The following is an 18,248-nucleotide window of genomic DNA, read 5'->3' as shown; positions in this document are numbered from 1 at the left end:
GGTCCGCTGGGCTGGGGAAGCATCGCAGGCACTCCGCCGCACGTTCTCCAGGGCAGGGCAGCGTAATGTTGACGTCTGCGTGGCGAAAAGGAAGCGTGTGAGCATGGGGCAGCACGGGGCAGCAGTTACGGTATTGGTTTGCGACTCCTCAAGTCACACCTGCGGCCACCTTCAGCGCCAGGTCCGTGTCCGCCATCAGCTCCATCCAGGCCCGGTTCTCGGCAGCACCGTCACAGACGGTGTAGGCAACTTCCAGGCCCGCGGACTCGATGAGCAGGATGCACTCAGAGATGACAGCCTTGAGTTCCGCGGCCTTGATACCGTCAGTAAACACGTACCCGACCGAGTACCTACGGAAAACCAGCAATCGTGATGGCGTTAGCAAAGACAGTCGGGATAGACCATAGACGCATGCCAGCACATGCAGGACGTGACACTACCCAAAGCAAGCATGGGCCTCTTCTATCTTACCGCGTGGGGATTGGGCCGAGGGCGGTGATTTCGAAGTGCAGGACGTGGCTGGCCAGGGAGCGGCACGCGTGGTCGGCGCCCTCCGGGTCAGGATCGGCCGGATTAGCCTGAGCCTCCATCAGCCCCTCCAGCCGCTGCGCCCACGCGCCCGCGTCCACATCCGAGAACCCAGTGAACGTGTCAGTGCCTAGCGCAAAGGTCAGGCCCTTGGATAGCTTCATCTCATCAAAGGCGAGCCCAACACGCTTGCTCGCACCGGCCGCCTGAATGAGCTCAGCAGCGCGCAACGCCTGAGGTCGGAAAAAACCAGGCCCATCTGCGGCGAAGTGCTTGTGGTCGCGCAGTGTGTTGACGCAGGGCAGCGGCAGAAACGAACGGATCTCCTCGTACAGGCCCTTGCCGCCCTTGTTCAGCAGGGTGAGGCCCAGCTGAATAACACTGCGGCGGGGATGGGAGCAAGCGAAGCGAAGTAAGGGTAAGATGCAGCTCTATATGTTGGGTTGCTCGCCCCGGTCCCATCTCGCCCTATCCAACCGCCACAGCTGTCACCCACCTGTTGTGCCACTCGGCTGCTTTCTGCTTCTGATACTGCAGGTATGGGCCGTACACCGCTGCTGCTGTGCCGCCGGCGCACGGGTGGCAGGCGTACACAAAGTTCAGGACCTTCATGAGTGCCTGCTGGTTCAGCAGGCGGTCGAAATCGGGGCCGTCTGGTGGCATGACCGCGCGCTCGCCACAGCTGAAGACGCTGTACGTCAAGTCGGAGTGCATCTGCAGCTCCAGCCCATTCTGGTCATGGGCGCTGCTGTTCCTGGGGACGAACCGCAGCACGCGCTTGCCCTCGCTGCTGATGTGGTCATAGGAAGCCCAGTTGTCCAGCACTGCCTCATCCCAGTGACTGCAACCCGCCCGCCGGCCTGGCTGAAAGCTGTCGCAGATGTCAGCCAGCCGGCAGCCCTCCGCCAAGATTTCGTACTCGCCTGCCGTGGCCGCCGACGCCGCAGCTGCATCCCTAATCGCTGCCACCGGGAAAGCCGCGTCACATAACGACGTGTAGACCTCCAGCGGTTTCTGCGGAAGAGCAGACAGACAGCTTGGTTAGACCCTGTTCACCAAGGCGCCGCGCAGCCCAACCCATAACCTGTGCACGCACGCCGCCTTCCTCTCCCCTTATCCTAATTTTCCCTCCCAGCGAACCTCCGTTGCCACGGCTTACCTCTTCCTCCAGCAGTTCAGCGACCAGGCGGCCCGCAACAGAAGATGAGAAGTTGTAGATCTGACGTGCATAAACATTGCAGCGCTTCCTGCTGTCATCAGCGTAAGCAGCGGGCAGCTCCGACCGCTGTCCCTTACGGAAGGCAGCCAGGAAGTCCCGAATTTGCGACTCCGGACAAGGTACGCCACTGAGGTGTGAAAAGAGCGGCGCAATGCGGCGCACGATAACGATCTGGTTGCGAGCGGCTGGCACGCGAGTGTCGTCAGCGTGGTAGCAGTGATTGTCGAAGAAGACGTCCAGCATCGCGTAAAACATCACTTCTGCAGCGGTGGGGGGGGCAGCCTTGGAGCCGAAGGATGTCGTGAAGTTGGCGTGTCGTGGCGGGCGCGACTGCGGGGGCTGTGGCGGGGGCTGCTGATCCGCGGGAGGGGCGCAGACGGGGTTGGGCGGGAGCGGAGGGGGCGCGGAGGACGGAAGGGGCGGCAGGGCTTGCTCAAGTGGGTTCAGAGAGGTCGAAGGAGGCACGGTGATGGGGTCGGGACTGAGCGGGGGCGGCGGTGGCGGTGAAGGGGGCGTTGGTGACGCGGGCCCGGGCGGCGGCGCAGGGATGGGAGGCGGCTGATCCACAGCAGGTGCTGCAAATGCTGGCGCACCAGCGTCATGTACTTGCGGATGTAAGGTGGAGGGAAGACTCACGCCGACAGCAGACGAGCCTTGGGCAGCCGCACGCGCCCGCTGGCTGACCACGCCGGGTTCGTTGATGCTGCCCCCGGCGGTGGTGCTGTTGGTCACTGCCACGGCGTTTGAAGCGAGAAGCACATTCAGCACCGCACCCAGAGTCTGAAACTTTGCAGGTGTGGGTTCCTGTCGGCTGAGGTGCTGGTCTCGGAGCTGGTTGTGGAGCGTGCGGTTGCTCCGGACACACTCCGAGCACACGCTCGCTCCGCGCTTCTCCTCGAAAGCCTTCTGTTGGGCAGCCGCAAACGCCTCATCCAAGGGCAATGAGGGATCTGACTTGCTGAACTGCGCGTGCAGGTGAATGGGGATGGGCGGCTGGGAGGCCACGTGGAATGCGCAGCAAGAGCCGCTACCGCTGCAGTGGTCGGGCCGTGGCGTGTACTTGGCGGCTGTAAAGTTCACACTCTTGACGTGCGTGCCACACAGCAGGCACCAGCCCCTAGTGCGCCTAGGCATGCTGGTGGCATACACCTGCAGGCCACGGAGTTGAAGATAGTCACGTTAACCACACATCAAAGCCTCTGGCATGCTGGGTCGGAGCTAAACACAAGCTGTGCGTGCATCATTGCAGTTGATATAACACTATATGCATGTGCAGGTATCGTGGCGATCTATACCAAGTGGCCCTGACCTGGGCGGCGAACATGCAAACCGCGCGCAGCTGGTTTGTGCACCCGGACGCCTCGAACTGCGTCGGAGCACACCTATCACCCTCGTATAATGCATATGCTGGTTCCTATGGAGTCAAAAATATAAATTCCACGAGCTAAGCAGGAATGCGCGCTCAAAGTGTGCTGAAGTCTGGACTCCCGCTCGACCCAAGACGTTAGAATCAGTGCATGAAGTGATACGGATATGCCTAGGTCAAGCGGCGCTTAAAACAAGGTGCCCTAAGCTGGTCGGGACCGACCTGCCGGAATCGCAAACCGCGCGCAGCTGGTTTGTGCACCCCGACCCCTCGAATTGCGTCGGAGCACCTCTATCGCCCTCATATGATGCATATGCTGGTTCCTATGGAGTCCCATGTCTAAAATCAACGAGCTGTGCAGGGATGCGTACTGGATTGTGACCCCCCTTGCACATATTTGAATTCCCTACACAGACAACATACTTGGATACTTCAATAAGGACCACCAACACACGCGGCGCCCACAGGGCGCCACCACGGCCAGCTCACCGTGATGATGAGCGCCCAGAGCACCCAGCAGCGCCAGCCCCGATCTCTAGGCTCCATCTAACAATAAGCACTACTAGAAGAGCACCTGGCGCGCCGGGCGTGCCATCACGGGTCAGCAGTGAAAGATTCAATGAATGCTACAAGAGTTGGCGAAGAAGTATAGAATAGTCGCCCGACGCGCCAGGAATACTATTACAAGTATTCCCTATAAGTCTGTGCCGGCGGGCTTGAGCGGGGCCCACTTCCAGGGTCCGGGACATGCCGAATCCAGGCGGTTACCGATCGCAACCGCCGAGTTGGACACCCCGAACCCCTGTTGCTTGGAGGGGGCCTGCCTGATGCTTGCTTGCTTGGTTCACGTTGTACGGCGCCCGTTTCTCTTGTTCTTCATGGCCATCTCCACACGTTTGCATTTCTTTTACATTCTAATAGTGGACTATTCTTGTACCGTCTCTCACACCTCACCTCGCACCGCCACCTCGCACCGCCAACTTGCACCACCACCTTGCACCATGGAGCTTATGGAGCTTATGGAGCTCTCGTGGGGCCCGGCGCCTGACAGGAATGGAGACGTGCTCGGTAGGCTCGGTAGGCTCGGTGGCACCATTCCATTAAATTCCATTAAATTTCATTGGCACCGGGATCCCAATGAACCTCATGAACATGATCATGAACATGAACATGAACGACCGTTGCCCGGCTCCCCAAGCCCGCACATGCGACGCGTTCAGTAGTCCGTTCAGTCCGGAGTCCGTTCAGTAGTCCGTCCGTTCAGTATGAGAGCGGCTTATGTCGCGGTGCTTGATCCAAGAATGCAGCTTTTGTCCGCATTTCGCGGTCCACGATAACCAACCCGCAAACTTTCGTACAATGGACACTCTCAACCGCCTTCGCGTCATCAGGAGGGTAGGAAATCCGAAAAGTTGCCGGTGGCCTCTGGTTGTAAGGGTGAGCCGGGTACCCTGCCGAGCCAAATTTTGCTGCGTGCGCGGGGGTTTGAAGCTGCCTGGGGCGGGTCGCCGCGGCAGTCCAGATGCCTGCGCTAGGCAACTTTCCCACCCTCCGCGTCATCACAGCATCTACAGCAGCGTTCATCCCGAGAGCGACCCTGGGGTTGGTTCACCTCGAGGTCCCAAACACCAAGGCGGAAGCGCATCAGCAGCCCGGGCAGCATGACAGTATCCATCCCGTTGGCTCTCCCCCACCGTAAGGGAAGCCCATAAGCATAGCGCATCGGTAGGCCTTGGACCCACGAGTATCGCTAGTGTAATTACGCGGTGACGGGTTACCCATACAGTCCGACCGTCGACCAGGCCTCGTCAAGCCTCTCAGTGAAGCAACCTATGGCGCTATGGTGTCAGGCCCGGATTTTGTCATTGCCCCGGCGACGTCTAGGAGTTGTTGTGGAACCCAGGGTTTCGCCTCTCTGGCTTCGTGACCCTGCGGGTCACTCTTGGTCGTATTGTCGTGCTTTGTGGACGCGCATGCTGCTCTCATATAGGCGCGGCGCTGGCCTGCACCAGCGCCTCGCGCCTGACCCTATAGCTTAGTACTTAGCCGCCCGGCGCCCCGCGGGCGTCGGCAGTGCACGGCTAGAGCAAGTGGGGGCTGAAGGAGGACACCACCGCTGTAAGCTTCGCTCGAGCATCTTGGGTTGCGCCCATTACAGCATACCCTGGGTACGGTTTGCTGGTCAGCCGGACCTAGCCTACACGTTGGCCTGCAGCTGGCGAGGTAGTCCCCTGGCGGCCCAGAGCAGCCGCGACGCACGGGAGCCACGATAACCAGATCTGCAGGCGGGCGCGTCAATGAGCAAATTCACGTGGCGGCGCAAGGACATGAGACTGTGGCCAAGACTGTGGCGCTCACGGCTGCGGAGGCCGCGGACCTGGCAAAGCCTAACCTCCTGACCCCTGGCGCCGCCCACTTCATTATCGCCTATAAAGATAGCCATGAGCTCTAGAAACGAGAAACGAAGGGGGGGCAAGGCTTCAAGCGCGACTGCGCGTGCGCATCGGCGATGCAGCCGATTGCCTCATGGTGGAGGAGCTGAGTCTGAAGAATGCTTTCGCGTCTTTGCGTTCCTAAAAGAAAGGACGATACTTGAGCATGCGTCGTACCGCAAAGTGGACCGGTAACCCGCAGCGCCCCTGACCTTCGTCGATCCTTTTTTTCTCTCCACTGATCCCTCGTGGTCGACGTGAAATCAGCAACGCCCCTCTGAGGGCAGCCCCTTTCCGGGCGATGGACCAAACGCAGCGGCAGATGATGCGCGAAGCTTTGTCTGGCGTAGGGTTTAAGGAGGCCCAAATCAGCAGCTTTGCCGACGCTACGCTTGACAAGCTCTGCGCTGCCAACTTCCACGCGTCGGGGCGCCTTCAGTCGGCCACCCGCGAGGACCTCAAGGATGCTGGCCTGGCGCCCGGGGACGTGGGCTTCATTATGGGCAAGGTGCAAGGTACGCGGGGGAGTTTTCGTCGCATGGTCAGCGTGGACTTTTTGCTACGGACGGCGACTGCCTGCCAGAGTGTCTCGTGAGCCTCGCCGGGCGCTTGAGGACCTGCCCTCACAGGAAATTTCCGGGGATGGGGCCCCGGAAGTTTGCCCAAAACTCCGGCCAAAACTCCGGCCCATTCGCCGGAAGTTTGCACCGCCAGTTCGAACGAGCCAACCCCAGTCAACCCCGAACTTCCAAAACTCCGGCCAGCGAGCACAGTCCAATGCTGACCGAACTCGCAGCTCCCGCTATGGCGCGAGCGCGCCCCGCTTTATTTCCTTTGCCTTACGGAGCCTCGTTACTCTCCGGAAGCTCCTGCGCCTCTCGTGACCCTTCATATTATTTATCGGCTCGGCCCTGGCAACTTGGCGCCATCGGCGATAGAGGGCTGCGCGAAGACCCGCCACAGCAGCAGGTGCGCGGTGGGCAGATAGAGGGGGAGCAGTGCGTGTGGTATGCGCCGGCGTGGGTGGCAGCGGGGGTCTCGTGTGCCTGTCTTGGCCCGCGTTCACCCGCACCCGCACCCACGCAACCCTCACCACTGTCAATCATGACATCCCCACAGGACACCCACGGGCCATGGGTGAAAACTCATTGCCGCGCATGCACGCGCCGCACGTCACGCGCGCGCTGCAGTAGCGATAGCCCGGAGGGCGGATTAGTGGGCATGATCGTGACAGGATCCGCTTGGGTCGGGGGCGAGGCCCCGGACGTGGAGCGGCATCGGAGAGGGGTGCGGGATGAGCTTCAACGATGGTTTGGGTCGGGGTTGGTCGAAGGAATGTGTTGCCAGGTCACAGGTGGCAGCAGATGCAGACCGGGGGAGTTCAGGAGGCTAGCTATGCCCGGGCTCAAAGTGTCAATGACTGTCTGCATCCGCCGGAGCCTTGCGGCGCTCGGTCTCTGGCCCTTGTTGGCGAGGCGTGATTCGTTCCGCCCTGGCGATGCTGACTGCCTGCATTGCCCTGTTATCGCTTTCACGTTGTGCAGGCGCGGCGGCTGGCCAGGGCACAGCACAAGCTGGTGAGTGGGACGATGCGCACAGGGTAGCGGCTGGTCACGACACGCCGCAGCTCAGAGGGTGGCCGCTGGACCGCGGTGGTGCATTGTGAGGTTGGGGGCGCAGGCTCTCCTTTGCCGTCCACCAGCCTGCATCGTGCACGTGCAGCGCCGTTCCAAACTGCGCATGCCTTTCGTTCATGTCTTCACTTCGTTTGCATCTGTGTTTCGGTCGCTTTCAGGTGATGCAGTTGCGGCGGCTGGCCTGGGCATGGGGAGCGCGGCAGGGGCCGGTGAGTTATTGTGTTGCGCGGGCCCAGGGAATTCTCACTAGCGGCTTGTGCACATCAGCGGTTTGGGGGGCTCAGTCCAAAAAAGTTTGCCGATGCGATCGGCAGTGCAATCGACCCAACTTTATTGAAGTTCCTTATCAAAATCTGCAGGAAGACAGGTATGATGTGGGCGCGATTTGGAATGAACCAACGCGCTTTGATGCCTGCGCAAGAGCAAAGGACCGTGACGGTCGCTTGCGGTGCCTTGACCGCTCCGCAGGCGTTCGGCCAACGGTCTTCCTACGATCTCCGCTCCCAGACGCGGCCCTGCCATCCCGCTTTGACAAGCCTAGTCGCTCGCTGAAGATAGATCACGCGGAGCCCGTAGATTGCAAGACCTGGGAGCATGTGGCGCCGCAAGAACGCATTCCCGCGCTCTTCGGCCGCTTGGCGGCCGCATGTGGCAGCCACGCCACTGCTAGCGGCTTCCAAGCTATGGGCGGGGCCGGCCATGGTACAAGCAGCACGGAGGGCGGCGGCGGCGGCGGCGGCGGCAGCAGCAGCAGCAACAGTGGGGGTGGCGGCAGTAGCTTCGACGCTGAGGTGCTCACGCTCATCATGCATGCGGATGACATCTTCTGCAGCGCTGACGGCGAGCCTATTCGGTGAGTGCCGTGATATGGGTGGGTGAGGTGATCGTTGTCGTCAGGCCAGGGTCGTTGCGTTACCGGTAGATTAGCCAATTCCTTGGGCAACCATGGGTTATCCCCAGTATGACACTGCGTTGCGTGTGGCGCTCGTATGTGTCGGAACCGCCAATCGACAGGGTGCTGCTTCAGCAGCAAGGGCCGCCTGAAGTGCTCATCAATGAAGCTGTCGCCTGCTTCGGCACGCGCCCGCTGCTCAAGGTGCTGACCATCCTGGTCAACGGCCTGTTGGAGCGGTTGCGTGGCGGCGCCAGTGCCGACCGCACTGCAGCGGCGGCAGCAGTGGGCAGTGGGGCAGCGGCGAAGCCGGCGCCCGCCGGTATAACGCCTGGGGTGGAGCCGGCGGCTGGTAGTGATGCTGCGGCCGTGCCAGCTGCCAGGACTGGCCGCGTGAGCAGTGTTTATTGGGGTGCTGAGATGAGCCTTGAGAAGATCCACGAGGTGGCCAGCAGCCAGGAGGGTCTTGAGTGGCTTGTGCAGGGAGGGGGCGGCTCGCTGCGCCCAGACATGCCGCTCATTGTAGTCATCTCGGATGACGACGCGACCTGGCAGCAGTGCCGCAGCTTTGTGGAGATGAAGGCGCCAGCACTGATGCTGGAGGGCAGAACGCCGCGCTCGCTGGTGGACCTGTGGCTGAGCGGCGACACACGTGTTCGCGCCATATTGGCACAGGTGGGCCCCACAGCCCTCGCCCGAGCCCCAGCGAGCCCCAGCCCGAGCCGTAGCACTCGCCCGAGCCATGCAGCTGCATAAGCAGCAGACCGCCTCAATGCGTTTGTGACGGCATGCGCGCTACAGTTGCTGGGATGGGCTTGTTCGCGTGGACGGAAGCGCGCACACTGTAGCCCCTCAGTGCCTTTGCAGTCTCTTCCCGTGCCTTCTGCGTCGATCTGGCTCTCAGCGCGCATACATGTGACGTGCCTCCTCGTTGCTCACCTGGTGCCTCCCCGGTGCCGTCGTACGTGTTGACGATTCAATGACGCAGTACTCGCTCGTACGCTCGTTCATGCCTTAACATGCAGGTCAATGAGTACATGGACCGCCTGGGAGTGAGGTACGCTATTGTCAGCTGCCACTACGCCATGTGGGCGGTGCGCCGCACGTGCTCGCCACCGCCGCCGCAGGTCCTGCTGGAGAACCAGACCGAACCCCAACCCCGGCAGCAGCAGCAGCTGCAGGCGCCATCGGTGGGTCCTGCAGCCGCCGCAGTAGTCCGTGCCCGCAGTACCGGCGTGACAACCCGAAGTGCATCCGCCGCTGCTGCACGTGCGCTGGCTGCTGGCGCAGGCGGCGGTGGCTGTAGCGGCAGCGGTCCTGATGGCATGGGTGGTGTCGGCGGCAGTGGCAGCGTGGCAGGTACCGGCAGCAGCAGCCGCAAGCGCGGCCGCGCGCGCGACGGGGTGCTGCACCTGGCAGGGCCCTTTCTGGCGCCAACGGAGCACACGGACCAACAGCCGGCAGTCACAGCCGCCGCCGCCACCCTGTACACCATGCTGCTCAGCCTGCCGGAGGTGCCCGACCCACCTGCAGCAGGGCTTGCGCGGCGGCGGTCGCGGTCAGCGCCGCCCGGGCAGCCGGACGCAGGGCCCAGCCGCAGCAGTGGTGGCGGTGACGGCGGTGGTGCAGTTGGTCGCGGCGGGCAGCCCGGGGGCGCTGCTGCCGGCGGTGCGGGGCACACGGAAGGGCAGGCCGTGGGCGGTGCGGGGCTGGCGGCACATGGCAGCCGGGCGGCGACGAGCCCGCCGGCGGGAGCGGCAAGGCGAGCAGCAGCCGGCGGGGAGGCGGAGGCGCAGCCCTCGATGCTGCAGCATTGGGACGAACAGGGCGCAGCGCGCCTTGCGCTGGCGCCCGCCTCTCCATCCGAAGCAAGAGGCGGAGACGGAGCGAGCCTTGCGCCCGTCACCGGCAGCAGCGCGCATCACTGGCGGCGGCGCGCATGTTGCCTCCGCCAGCCGCCGCCGCTGCCGCCGCTCCTCATTGAGGCCGACCCCGAGGTCCTGCACGTGGGCTACGCGGGCCTTGCCTGCACCGGCCGCGTCAACGGCGAGGAGGCGGTGCTTAAGATCCTGGACTCGGACGAGCACGGCGTCGCGGCCTTCGAGGCGGAGTGCAGTGCCTACCGGGCGCTGGCCGCGCTGCAGGGCGACGTGCTGCCGCGGCTGCTGGCCGCTGGCCGCCTGGGTGACCTGGCGCCGCCGCCACCACTGTCTGGGGGGGAGGAGGAGGAGGAGTGGGAGCCGCCGCCGGACGGCGACGTGCGCTTCATCGCCACCAGCCGGGTGCGGGGCTTGACGCTGCGTCAGGCGGCGGAGCAGTGGGGCTACATCCAGCCGACGGCGGCGGCGGCGGCGGTGCACGCGCTTAAGGTACTGCACGCGGCGGACATTCGCGCTGCTGGCGGCGGCAGTGGCGGGCGCTTCCTGCACGGCGACATCCGGCTCAGCAACTTCATGTTCCTGCTGCCGGCTGCGGAGGCGGCGGTGGGGCCGCGCTGCGTGGTCATTGACTTGGGGCTGTCGCGCCTGGACGGGACGGAGGCGGAGCAGCAGGCGGAGGTGCGGCAGCTGGAGCAGCGACTCCAGTGCGGCAGTGGCTGAGGAAGAGCGAGGGATGAGTGATGAGTGCGAGGAGGTGAGGGTGGCTGGCTTCAGCCGTGGCCGAGGGAGCAGGCGGGAGGAACGGCAGGGTGGTGGGCCTGCTGGGCGGGTTCTGGGCAGGACGTGCAGTTCGGAGGTTACGAATGGGATGCGCGCTGGGCCACGGTTGCAACTGGGGTGGACATGCGGCCGCACTATTGTGCGGTGCGGTAAGAAAATGAATGACTGATTGCGGACCTGGATGTGCCAAGACAAGGGGCATCATGTAGCGCAGCAACAGGTGGCTAACAATAACGAAAACGCTTGAGATTCTTGCATGGACCGTGTGCTCAGAATAATGCATGTGTACGAACCGGCGGTGTCTCTGTATGTCCTGATACATTCATGTGAGGGGCTACCCTGCTTACTAGAATGGATGCAAGCTCAAGGCATGAATGACTGTCACACGTAACGGGTCCTCTGACAATGACGGGCTCGGCATTTGGCAGAGCCCGCTCCTACCTACATGCGCTGAGTAAGAAGGGTTCAGGTGCGCTCGAAGCAACTGTGCAGGATGCGCGTTCACTGCCATTCTAGTGTAAATGAGGGTTACCGATGACGGGCATTCCGTGGATGGTATGGAGGCAAGTGTCAACATCATCGAGGGCGCAAGACCGAGAACTCTATCTAGCGTACGGAGGGCGGGGAGCTAGCGGCGTATGTGTTGCGGATGGGCGCCGGTTGGCGACGATGTTGGAGGATGGCACCTAAGGAAACGCATAACAACCACCAAGGTAGCTTGTGGCGTGGCTGTGCCTTGCCGTGGACCGTCTGACTGCTGATCCGCAGCAGCAGAGCTCTATGACTTCATGGCTGTATGCTTTGTCACAACTGGTCGGTACTAAGCAACCTGATGTTCTGCTGTGCATGCCTGTGATTGGCTGGCTGCCGGGGTAAGCCGCAGCAGGGCAAACTATCACGGCAAGCTCGCGAAAGGATCTGTGCCGTGGGTGTACCATATGCCCCTGCGGGGTAAGCCGGCGCAGCGCAGTGGAGCCCTGTCGTTTGCTATGGCGTTTCCGGCCCCAACATGATGTGTATAAGGGAGTTGGTCCCATGGATGGCGCGCTTCAGGAAGTCCGCGAAATGTTTGAGCGCGGTGCGTCAGGTACCCGTACTCGTATATGACGAGTGCGAGAAACGTTACTTGGTCGATGTCTGGCGCCAGGTGCTTGGGTCAGGCCCCAGACGGCATCTGCCCGTTCCGCTTATACGGCCGCCGTCAGCCCGCGCTACTGCGCAGCGCATTGCCGCGGCCATGGTGCTCCTGCCGGAGGACTGGGCGGCGGCGGCGCGGAAGGTGCAAGCGCCGCGCCGTGACGCGGTCTGCGGCGCCGGCCTATGTTGAAGCCGTGCGTGTGGTGGCCCGGGGGTTGGTTGCCTGCTGTTCGTGCAGTGACGTGACTAGTTTGTTAGCTGTGGGTCAGCACGGACTGTGCACCCAACCCAACCGGCAAAGTCCGGCATTGCGGGGATGCCATAGGCAATCATAGGCCCCCAACATAGATGCGTGTGCTTAATAGGTGCCGCGTCAGGTGTCTGGCTTGGTGTCTGGTGTCCATTGGGCACCAGGAGGGGAGGGTTCCATCACGAGCCCTTTTCCTGCCCTCTCGGGCAGACATCTTGTTTAAGCTCTTGGCGTGGCGGATGTCGAAGGTGGGCCGTCTCCACTACGCTTTGCTGTTGTAGCTGTCGTGAGCGAAACACGTGCATGTGTGTCTGTACCACTCGAACATGAGATGGGGCTAGAAGGTTATGTGTTTTGATGTTGTTTCCTGATATCTGTCGGCGACAGCACGGTACACGTGCTTGTTCCGATAGCGCGTGCACCAGCGCACATGTGGGCACGCTTGCGCTGGCCTGTGAACTTGAGCGCAGTTTCGCCAGCTTCGCCGTCTTTTTGTGAGTTTTTGGTGCATTTGATTGGTGCCAGCGCGATTTGATGTGTCTTGGCGGATAGCGTGTTGTTCTGCTGCTGCGTTTTGCTGTGTGTCGAGATGTGCTTGTTGGCCAATCAAGTACTGCCCGAGATACGATACCGTAATGGTGTCTGTTGCTCATTGAGGAGGATTACTCCACTTGCCGGAGTGCTAGTTCATTTGCCTGGGCTGCCGCCGCTGCCGGGCCAATCCATAGGGGCGTTGTCATGACAGTTGGTGACAGGGCGCTCAGGCTGTAATGAGGATGGATGCGTGCTGTCCCAGCAGTCCAGGCGGAAATAAGCTCTCCTTGAGACGTCATATGTGTGACAGGGCCTGCGTCTTTACGGCGTGGGCGCGTGTGCTACCAAACAAGGACAAGTGTCCCCCTGCCACGGGAAAAGGGGCTGAGCCCCTCCACTCTCTGAGGCCGAACGTCCTCATCACCCGGACATAGCCGGGGTCGGTCTGTACAGGCACATAGCCAAACCAGGTGCTCAGCAGCCACACCGCCACTGCAGAGCCAGCCAGGACACCACATGTTGGAAATACGCGGTGTTTGGCAAGTTTCCTATCGCATCCGGTATACTGAATAGCAGGCTCGCGTAGGCTAGCTTTCCTTATACTGTTACATTGACCCAGTAAGGTAGAATAAGACTGGTGTAAGTCCGGCGTGCCAACGCCGGCTTATATCCCGCCTAGATCGCGCAACGTCCGCATGCAACTTCCCCGGCTACTTGCGCCCGCAGCACCTGTTGCATTGCCCGTTCATCCTCACTTTCCTAGGCATGCTACTTCCTGCATTGCCTAACGTTCGGTGTAACCCGTGTAACTAGTGTGAGTGACAGTCGACCATACCGGCGACTTTCCAACACTCCCACGTGGTCGACGGCACGAACACACGTCAATCATTTCGCATCCTGCACTACTCATGCCTCCACAGCTAACGTAGCTCCCACGTGACTCTAGCCGTCTCACGCTAGATAGGTCAATCAATAAATCGCATGTCTTAATCACCGTACGCTTTCCGCTGCATCTCGCATGTCCATTACATCATCCTACCCACATGCTTCTACCGCATCGCACCAATCAATCAATCTCATGTTGCGCACACCGGCAAACATGCTACCAGGCTTGTTTAGTCGGACAAGACCTAACCGTCGTGCTTGCTCAATCCGCAAGTCACACACTTCGCACACACATCTACACCCTTGGCAAGCTAGGCCGCTCGCGCCCTTGGTAGACAACAGCACTGCTTAACCGCAGTACCAACCGCTGCATATAACCTGCAGCTTATCACGCATGCTGCTATCACCGCAGTCATTACGTCACAGTACTTGCACGCCGCAAGTCTGTAGTGTCTGCCACGCATATGGTCCTGCACATGGCTCAGGCACGCGCAATCCGGCGTTACCAACTACCGCACAATGGCTCCCACGGAAACCCATGCCCGGTCCCGTAACCATGCTTCTAAACTTCCCCACGCATCACGCGTCGCACACTAGCTCCTCAGCTCCAGCTCCAGCTAGCTCCATGCAGTGATTGCCTCACCAACATACTCAGCATACAGCCAGCGCCACGGCAAAGCACGCCGTCACTAGCACAGCACACGCAGCTCCCACGGCTGCGCTTTCCGCTTCAGCCGTTCACAGCGCGACGTGCTGCGGGCTGATGCGCGACGGGTAACCAGCTGCTTGTAGGGCGCCTCCACGTGCAGCGTGAGCAGGGCGTGCGCACGCCGCTGCTGCTCGCGAGTAGCGCGCATGGGAGCATCGATGGCGTCGACGCACTCCTCCACGACGCACATCGCCCAGAAGTCCACGCGGAATGCGCGCCAGCCTTTCGCGTCCTTCAGCTTGTCGAGCTTAGGGAGGCCCATGGTGCTCAGCGACCAGAGCGACCAGAATCGCGCCAAGCCTAAACACTATCAGTAACCGCGATAATGCCTAGAACACCTACACGGACACTCAGAGAGCGCCGGGGCTCATAACCTGTTGGAAATACGCGGTGTTTGGCAAGTTTCCTATCGCATCCGGTATACTGAATAGCAGGCTCGCGTAGGCTAGCTTTCCTTATACTGTTACATTGACCCAGTAAGGTAGAATAAGACTGGTGTAAGTCCGGCGTGCCAACGCCGGCTTATATCCCGCCTAGATCGCGCAACGTCCGCATGCAACTTCCCCGGCTACTTGCGCCCGCAGCACCTGTTGCATTGCCCGTTCATCCTCACTTTCCTAGGCATGCTACTTCCTGCATTGCCTAACGTTCGGTGTAACCCGTGTAACTAGTGTGAGTGACAGTCGACCATACCGGCGACTTTCCAACACCACACAATTGACAAAAGCCGCACTACTTGTCATGCTGCTGCTGCCCCCTGCCAAGCATACCCTGCTCACCCCATTGTGGCCTGCTACCTAGCTAGACAGCGGCGGCCAGCCCCTCAGCCTGCGCGCTTGCGCCAAGTTTTGGGCGACGCTGCGCTCTCCTCCACGTGGCCGTTCCCGTCCCCTCCGCTACCAACATGCGCACACGTGCCGCTGTCGCTGTGTCGCTGCTGGGCCGCTGCTGGGCCGCCGCCGCCGCCGCCACCGCCGCCAGGCTGTAGTGATGCGGGCCGCACGTTTCCAAGCAGCATCTCCACCAGCGCGTGCCGGATGTTGGTTGCAGAGTTGACGTCCCGCCCCTGCACTTGCCCCTGCATTGAAGCTCGTGATGGAACATGGCAAGGGGCAGGAAAGCGTAGTCCCGATGTGTGTGGCTCCCACCCGTGCCCACATAAATGCGTAGCAAGAAGGGACAAGGCATTGGTGCGTCGTTCACGCGCTGTTACTGTACCGACGGTAGCTGGCAGGTTGTGTCGATGTTTTGCTGACGCGCATTCCTCACGCTCCGGGCGCCCGGCCAAGGCGATAGCACCACACAGACTCAATGCGACGCCACACCGCGCGGATAGCATAGCCGATGCGCACCTGCAGGCAGGCGACCGGCGTCCACGGATGAGTTGTGTAGACGAGCACTAGCGTAATGCAACGGCGTGCAGCAAAACAATGGCCGGGCGACAGTGTGACAAACAGGGGCAAGAACAAGGCGAAGCAAAGCAGAAGAGGGGCCCGAATGTGTACGACGGCGGGCGGGCCGAATGCGGCCAACAACACAACCGGAGGTGAGGAAGCGTAGTAACGCGGGCCAAGACAGGCACACGAGACCCCCGCTGCCACCCACGCCGGCGCATACCACACGCACTGCTCCCCCTCTATCTGCCCACCGCGCACCTGCTGCTGTGGCGGGTCTTCGCGCAGCCCTCTATCGCCGATGGCGCCAAGTTGCCAGGGCCGAGCCGATAAATAATATGAAGGGTCACGAGAGGCGCAGGAGCTTCCGGAGAGTAACGAGGCTCCGTAAGGCAAAGGAAATAAAGCGGGGCGCGCTCGCGCCATAGCGGGAGCTGCGAGTTCGGTCCAGGGGTTCGGGGTGTCCAACTCGGCGGTTGCGATCGGTAACCGCCTGGATTCGGCATGTCCCGGACCCTGGAAGTGGGCCCCGCTCAAGCCCGCCGGCACAGACTTATAGGGAATACTTGTAATAGTATTCCTGGCGCGTCGGGCGACTTCAAAGAGATACTCGACCACATGCCTAGTTGGACATTTAGAATTTGCTCGACTTCGCTCATGAGCACTCCGGAATGGTTTCTCTGCCTTACAACTGTACCTCGATATGCAACCTGGTGCCTGGAGCGGGCTAGCCGCGACTTGAGGTCAAGCAGAGGGCCTCGCAAGTGGCGATTCTCGCCCCCCCTGCCGAACTTCCGGGAACTTCCGGGAACTTCTCGCCCACAGGGCGCCACCACGGCCAGCTCACCGTGATGATGAGCGCCCAGAGCACCCAGCAGCGCCAGCCCCGATCTCTAGGCTCCATCTAACAATAAGCACTACTAGAAGAGCACCTGGCGCGCCGGGCGTGCCATCACGGGTCAGCAGTGAAAGATTCAATGAATGCTACAAGAGTTGGCGAAGAAGTATAGAATAGTCGCCCGACGCGCCAGGAATACTATTACAAGTATTCCCTATAAGTCTGTGCCGGCGGGCTTGAGCGGGGCCCACTTCCAGGGTCCGGGACATGCCGAATCCAGGCGGTTACCGATCGCAACCGCCGAGTTGGACACCCCGAACCCCTGCCGCCAGCCGCACACGCGCATCAAGCCGTCCGCTTGCGGCACCGCCACCACACGCCCAGCCCGGCCCGCGACCGTATGCCGTAAGTATATACACACCCAACAATCTTTAGCTGCGCCAAGACGTTCCCCAGCGTCACGCAGTGCTATCCATTGCTACCCCCCCAGTGCATCCTGGACCGCTTTTCCAAACATCCTTGCAACCCCCAGCCCGCCTCCTCCCAGCCCACCGCCTCCCCGCCGGCCTCCGCCTAGCCCGCTCAACAACTCCCATGACGACCCAACGCTCGCTGCCCTCACAGCCTCACCCCTGCCCCGCGTTCTGCCCTGCCAGCTGCCTCAACGAGTAGGGGCTGATGTACTTGCTGTTGGTCTTGCCCACGTTGGCCTTGTACTTGTTCACGCCCACGCCGCCCACGCCCACCGCGCCGCCGCCGCCGCCGCCCACGCCGCCGCCGGCGTGGCCGCCCGTGACGGCCATGCCCGCCGCGCCCGCGACGCCCGGCCCCCCGCCGCCATGCCCTTGCGACGCCTGCTTGTTTACGGAGCCGTACTTGCCCACCACCACGCCCACGCTCTGCCGCCGCCCCACCGTGCCCGAGCCCACCGCGCCGCCGCCGCCAACGCCCGCGCCGCCCACCACGCCGCCGCCGCCCGCCACGCTGCCGGCGCCGCCAACCGCCGCCGCCTTCGCCACCTTGCCGTACCCCGCCGGCCCGGGGCCCGCGCCTCCGCCTCCGCCGCCTGCTCCCCCCGTGCCGCCGCCGCCTCCCGCGCCCGGCTCGTAGTATGTGTTGAGCGTGCTCCTCCGCGTGGACGCATGCGCCGCGCCGCCCACCGTGGAGCCCGTCATGTTGGCCTTGCCCAAGCTCAGATTCGCAATGGGCGGCAACGACGCCTCGTCGCCGTCCACACTCGCCATGCTGCTCTGCGCCGCCAGCCCCGGCAGTCGCCCGTAGCCGCCGCCGCCGCCGCCGCCACTCGCGTCCATGCCGCCCATGTCATTGTCGTGTCCTCCCTCCGGCCCCGCGTGACCGCGAGCGCCGCTGATGCTGGGTAGCGCCGCCGCCGCCGCCGCCGCCGCCGCCGAGCCGTCGTGCGTGCCGACGGCGCCGGTGCCGGCTCCGCCGTCGCCGCCGGCGGAGGTGGGGTGCTCGTGGTCACTCCCCGTGGACGACACCGTTTGCTGCGGTGGTGGTTGTGGTAGAAGGAGGGAAAGGAAGGCGGCGTTATAGATCGTGGATAGGCAGTGAATAGCAGCAGCTTCACCCAGCGCGCTCTGAAGGCGCTCTCCTGCGTCTGCCCAAATTCCCCAGGTGGTACAGCCTTGCGCCCCTTGTCGCCCGCCCGTTTGCCCCTCGCCCCGCCTCGTCTGCACGCCTTCCATTGGCATGCGCCCCTCTTGCTCCCTCTTCTTCCCCAGCTCCTTCCCTCCCCCTCACTCC

At 62.3% G+C, this 18,248-nt stretch overlaps 5 protein-coding genes across 6 annotated transcripts; 2 read left to right on the top strand and 3 right to left on the bottom strand.

Annotated features, from left to right (window-relative positions):
• The first annotated feature begins 5,063 nt into the window (after positions 1–5,063).
• CHLRE_13g582755v5 (uncharacterized protein) lies at positions 5,064–8,934 on the top strand. Of its 2 annotated transcripts, none has more exons than XM_043069601.1 (5): positions 5,064–6,060; positions 7,090–7,122; positions 7,341–7,391; positions 7,651–8,035; positions 8,197–8,934. In XM_043069601.1, exons 1-5 carry the CDS (start codon positions 5,847–5,849, stop codon positions 8,828–8,830), a joined length of 1,317 nt encoding a protein of 438 aa, XP_042917577.1. In that variant the 5' UTR covers positions 5,064–5,846; the 3' UTR covers positions 8,831–8,934. The 2 variants fall into 2 exon arrangements, with proteins under 2 accessions (XP_042917577.1, XP_042917576.1); XM_043069602.1 differs by having other exon boundaries at positions 5,154–6,060.
• A 119-nt stretch (positions 8,935–9,053) lies between these two features.
• Positions 9,054–12,904, top strand: CHLRE_13g582734v5 (uncharacterized protein). The gene is made up of 2 exons (XM_043069600.1): positions 9,054–9,126; positions 9,202–12,904. Exons 1-2 carry the CDS (start codon positions 9,094–9,096, stop codon positions 10,672–10,674), a joined length of 1,506 nt encoding a protein of 501 aa, XP_042917575.1. The 5' UTR covers positions 9,054–9,093; the 3' UTR covers positions 10,675–12,904.
• Positions 12,905–12,911: 7 nt separating this feature from the next.
• Positions 12,912–14,653, bottom strand: CHLRE_13g582713v5 (uncharacterized protein). The gene has a single exon (XM_001693536.2). It carries the CDS (start codon positions 14,509–14,511, stop codon positions 14,230–14,232), a length of 282 nt encoding a protein of 93 aa, XP_001693588.1. The 5' UTR covers positions 14,512–14,653; the 3' UTR covers positions 12,912–14,229.
• A 47-nt stretch (positions 14,654–14,700) lies between these two features.
• CHLRE_13g582692v5 (uncharacterized protein) lies at positions 14,701–15,713 on the bottom strand. Its single transcript, XM_043069599.1, has one exon. The coding sequence runs from the start codon at positions 15,331–15,333 to the stop codon at positions 15,073–15,075; it is 261 nt and encodes an 86-aa protein (XP_042917574.1). The 5' UTR covers positions 15,334–15,713; the 3' UTR covers positions 14,701–15,072.
• Positions 15,714–16,191: 478 nt separating this feature from the next.
• CHLRE_13g582671v5 (uncharacterized protein) lies at positions 16,192–18,248 on the bottom strand. The gene is made up of 2 exons (XM_043069598.1): positions 18,182–18,248; positions 16,192–17,989 (listed from the first exon to the last, which is right to left on the bottom strand). Exons 1-2 carry the CDS (start codon positions 18,188–18,190, stop codon positions 17,108–17,110), a joined length of 891 nt encoding a protein of 296 aa, XP_042917573.1. The 5' UTR covers positions 18,191–18,248; the 3' UTR covers positions 16,192–17,107.

This window comes from Chlamydomonas reinhardtii, chromosome 13 (assembly GCF_000002595.2).
Source record: "Chlamydomonas reinhardtii strain CC-503 cw92 mt+ chromosome 13, whole genome shotgun sequence".
In the NCBI taxonomy this organism is placed as follows: Eukaryota; Viridiplantae; Chlorophyta; class Chlorophyceae; order Chlamydomonadales; family Chlamydomonadaceae; genus Chlamydomonas; species Chlamydomonas reinhardtii.
Note: the sequence above shows the minus strand (reverse complement) of the source record. Positions and strands in the feature narration are given on the sequence as shown.

Coding starts and splice junctions, on each gene's coding strand:
- CHLRE_13g582755v5 (XM_043069601.1), top strand. CDS start 5,847: ATGGACCAAACGCAGCGGCAGATGATGCGCGAAGCTTTGTCTGGCGTA. Junction 6,061..7,089: donor CATTATGGGCAAGGTGCAAG/GTACGCGGGGGA, acceptor CACGTTGTGCAG/GCGCGGCGGCTGGCCAGGGC. Junction 7,392..7,650: donor GGGGAGCGCGGCAGGGGCCG/GTGAGTTATTGT, acceptor ACCGCTCCGCAG/GCGTTCGGCCAACGGTCTTC.
- CHLRE_13g582734v5 (XM_043069600.1), top strand. CDS start 9,094: ATGCAGGTCAATGAGTACATGGACCGCCTGGGA. Junction 9,127..9,201: donor AGTACATGGACCGCCTGGGA/GTGAGGTACGCT, acceptor CCGCCGCCGCAG/GTCCTGCTGGAGAACCAGAC.
- CHLRE_13g582713v5 (XM_001693536.2), bottom strand. CDS start 14,511: ATGGGCCTCCCTAAGCTCGACAAGCTGAAGGACGCGAAAGGCTGGCGC.
- CHLRE_13g582692v5 (XM_043069599.1), bottom strand. CDS start 15,333: ATGCAGGGGCAAGTGCAGGGGCGGGACGTCAACTCTGCAACCAACATC.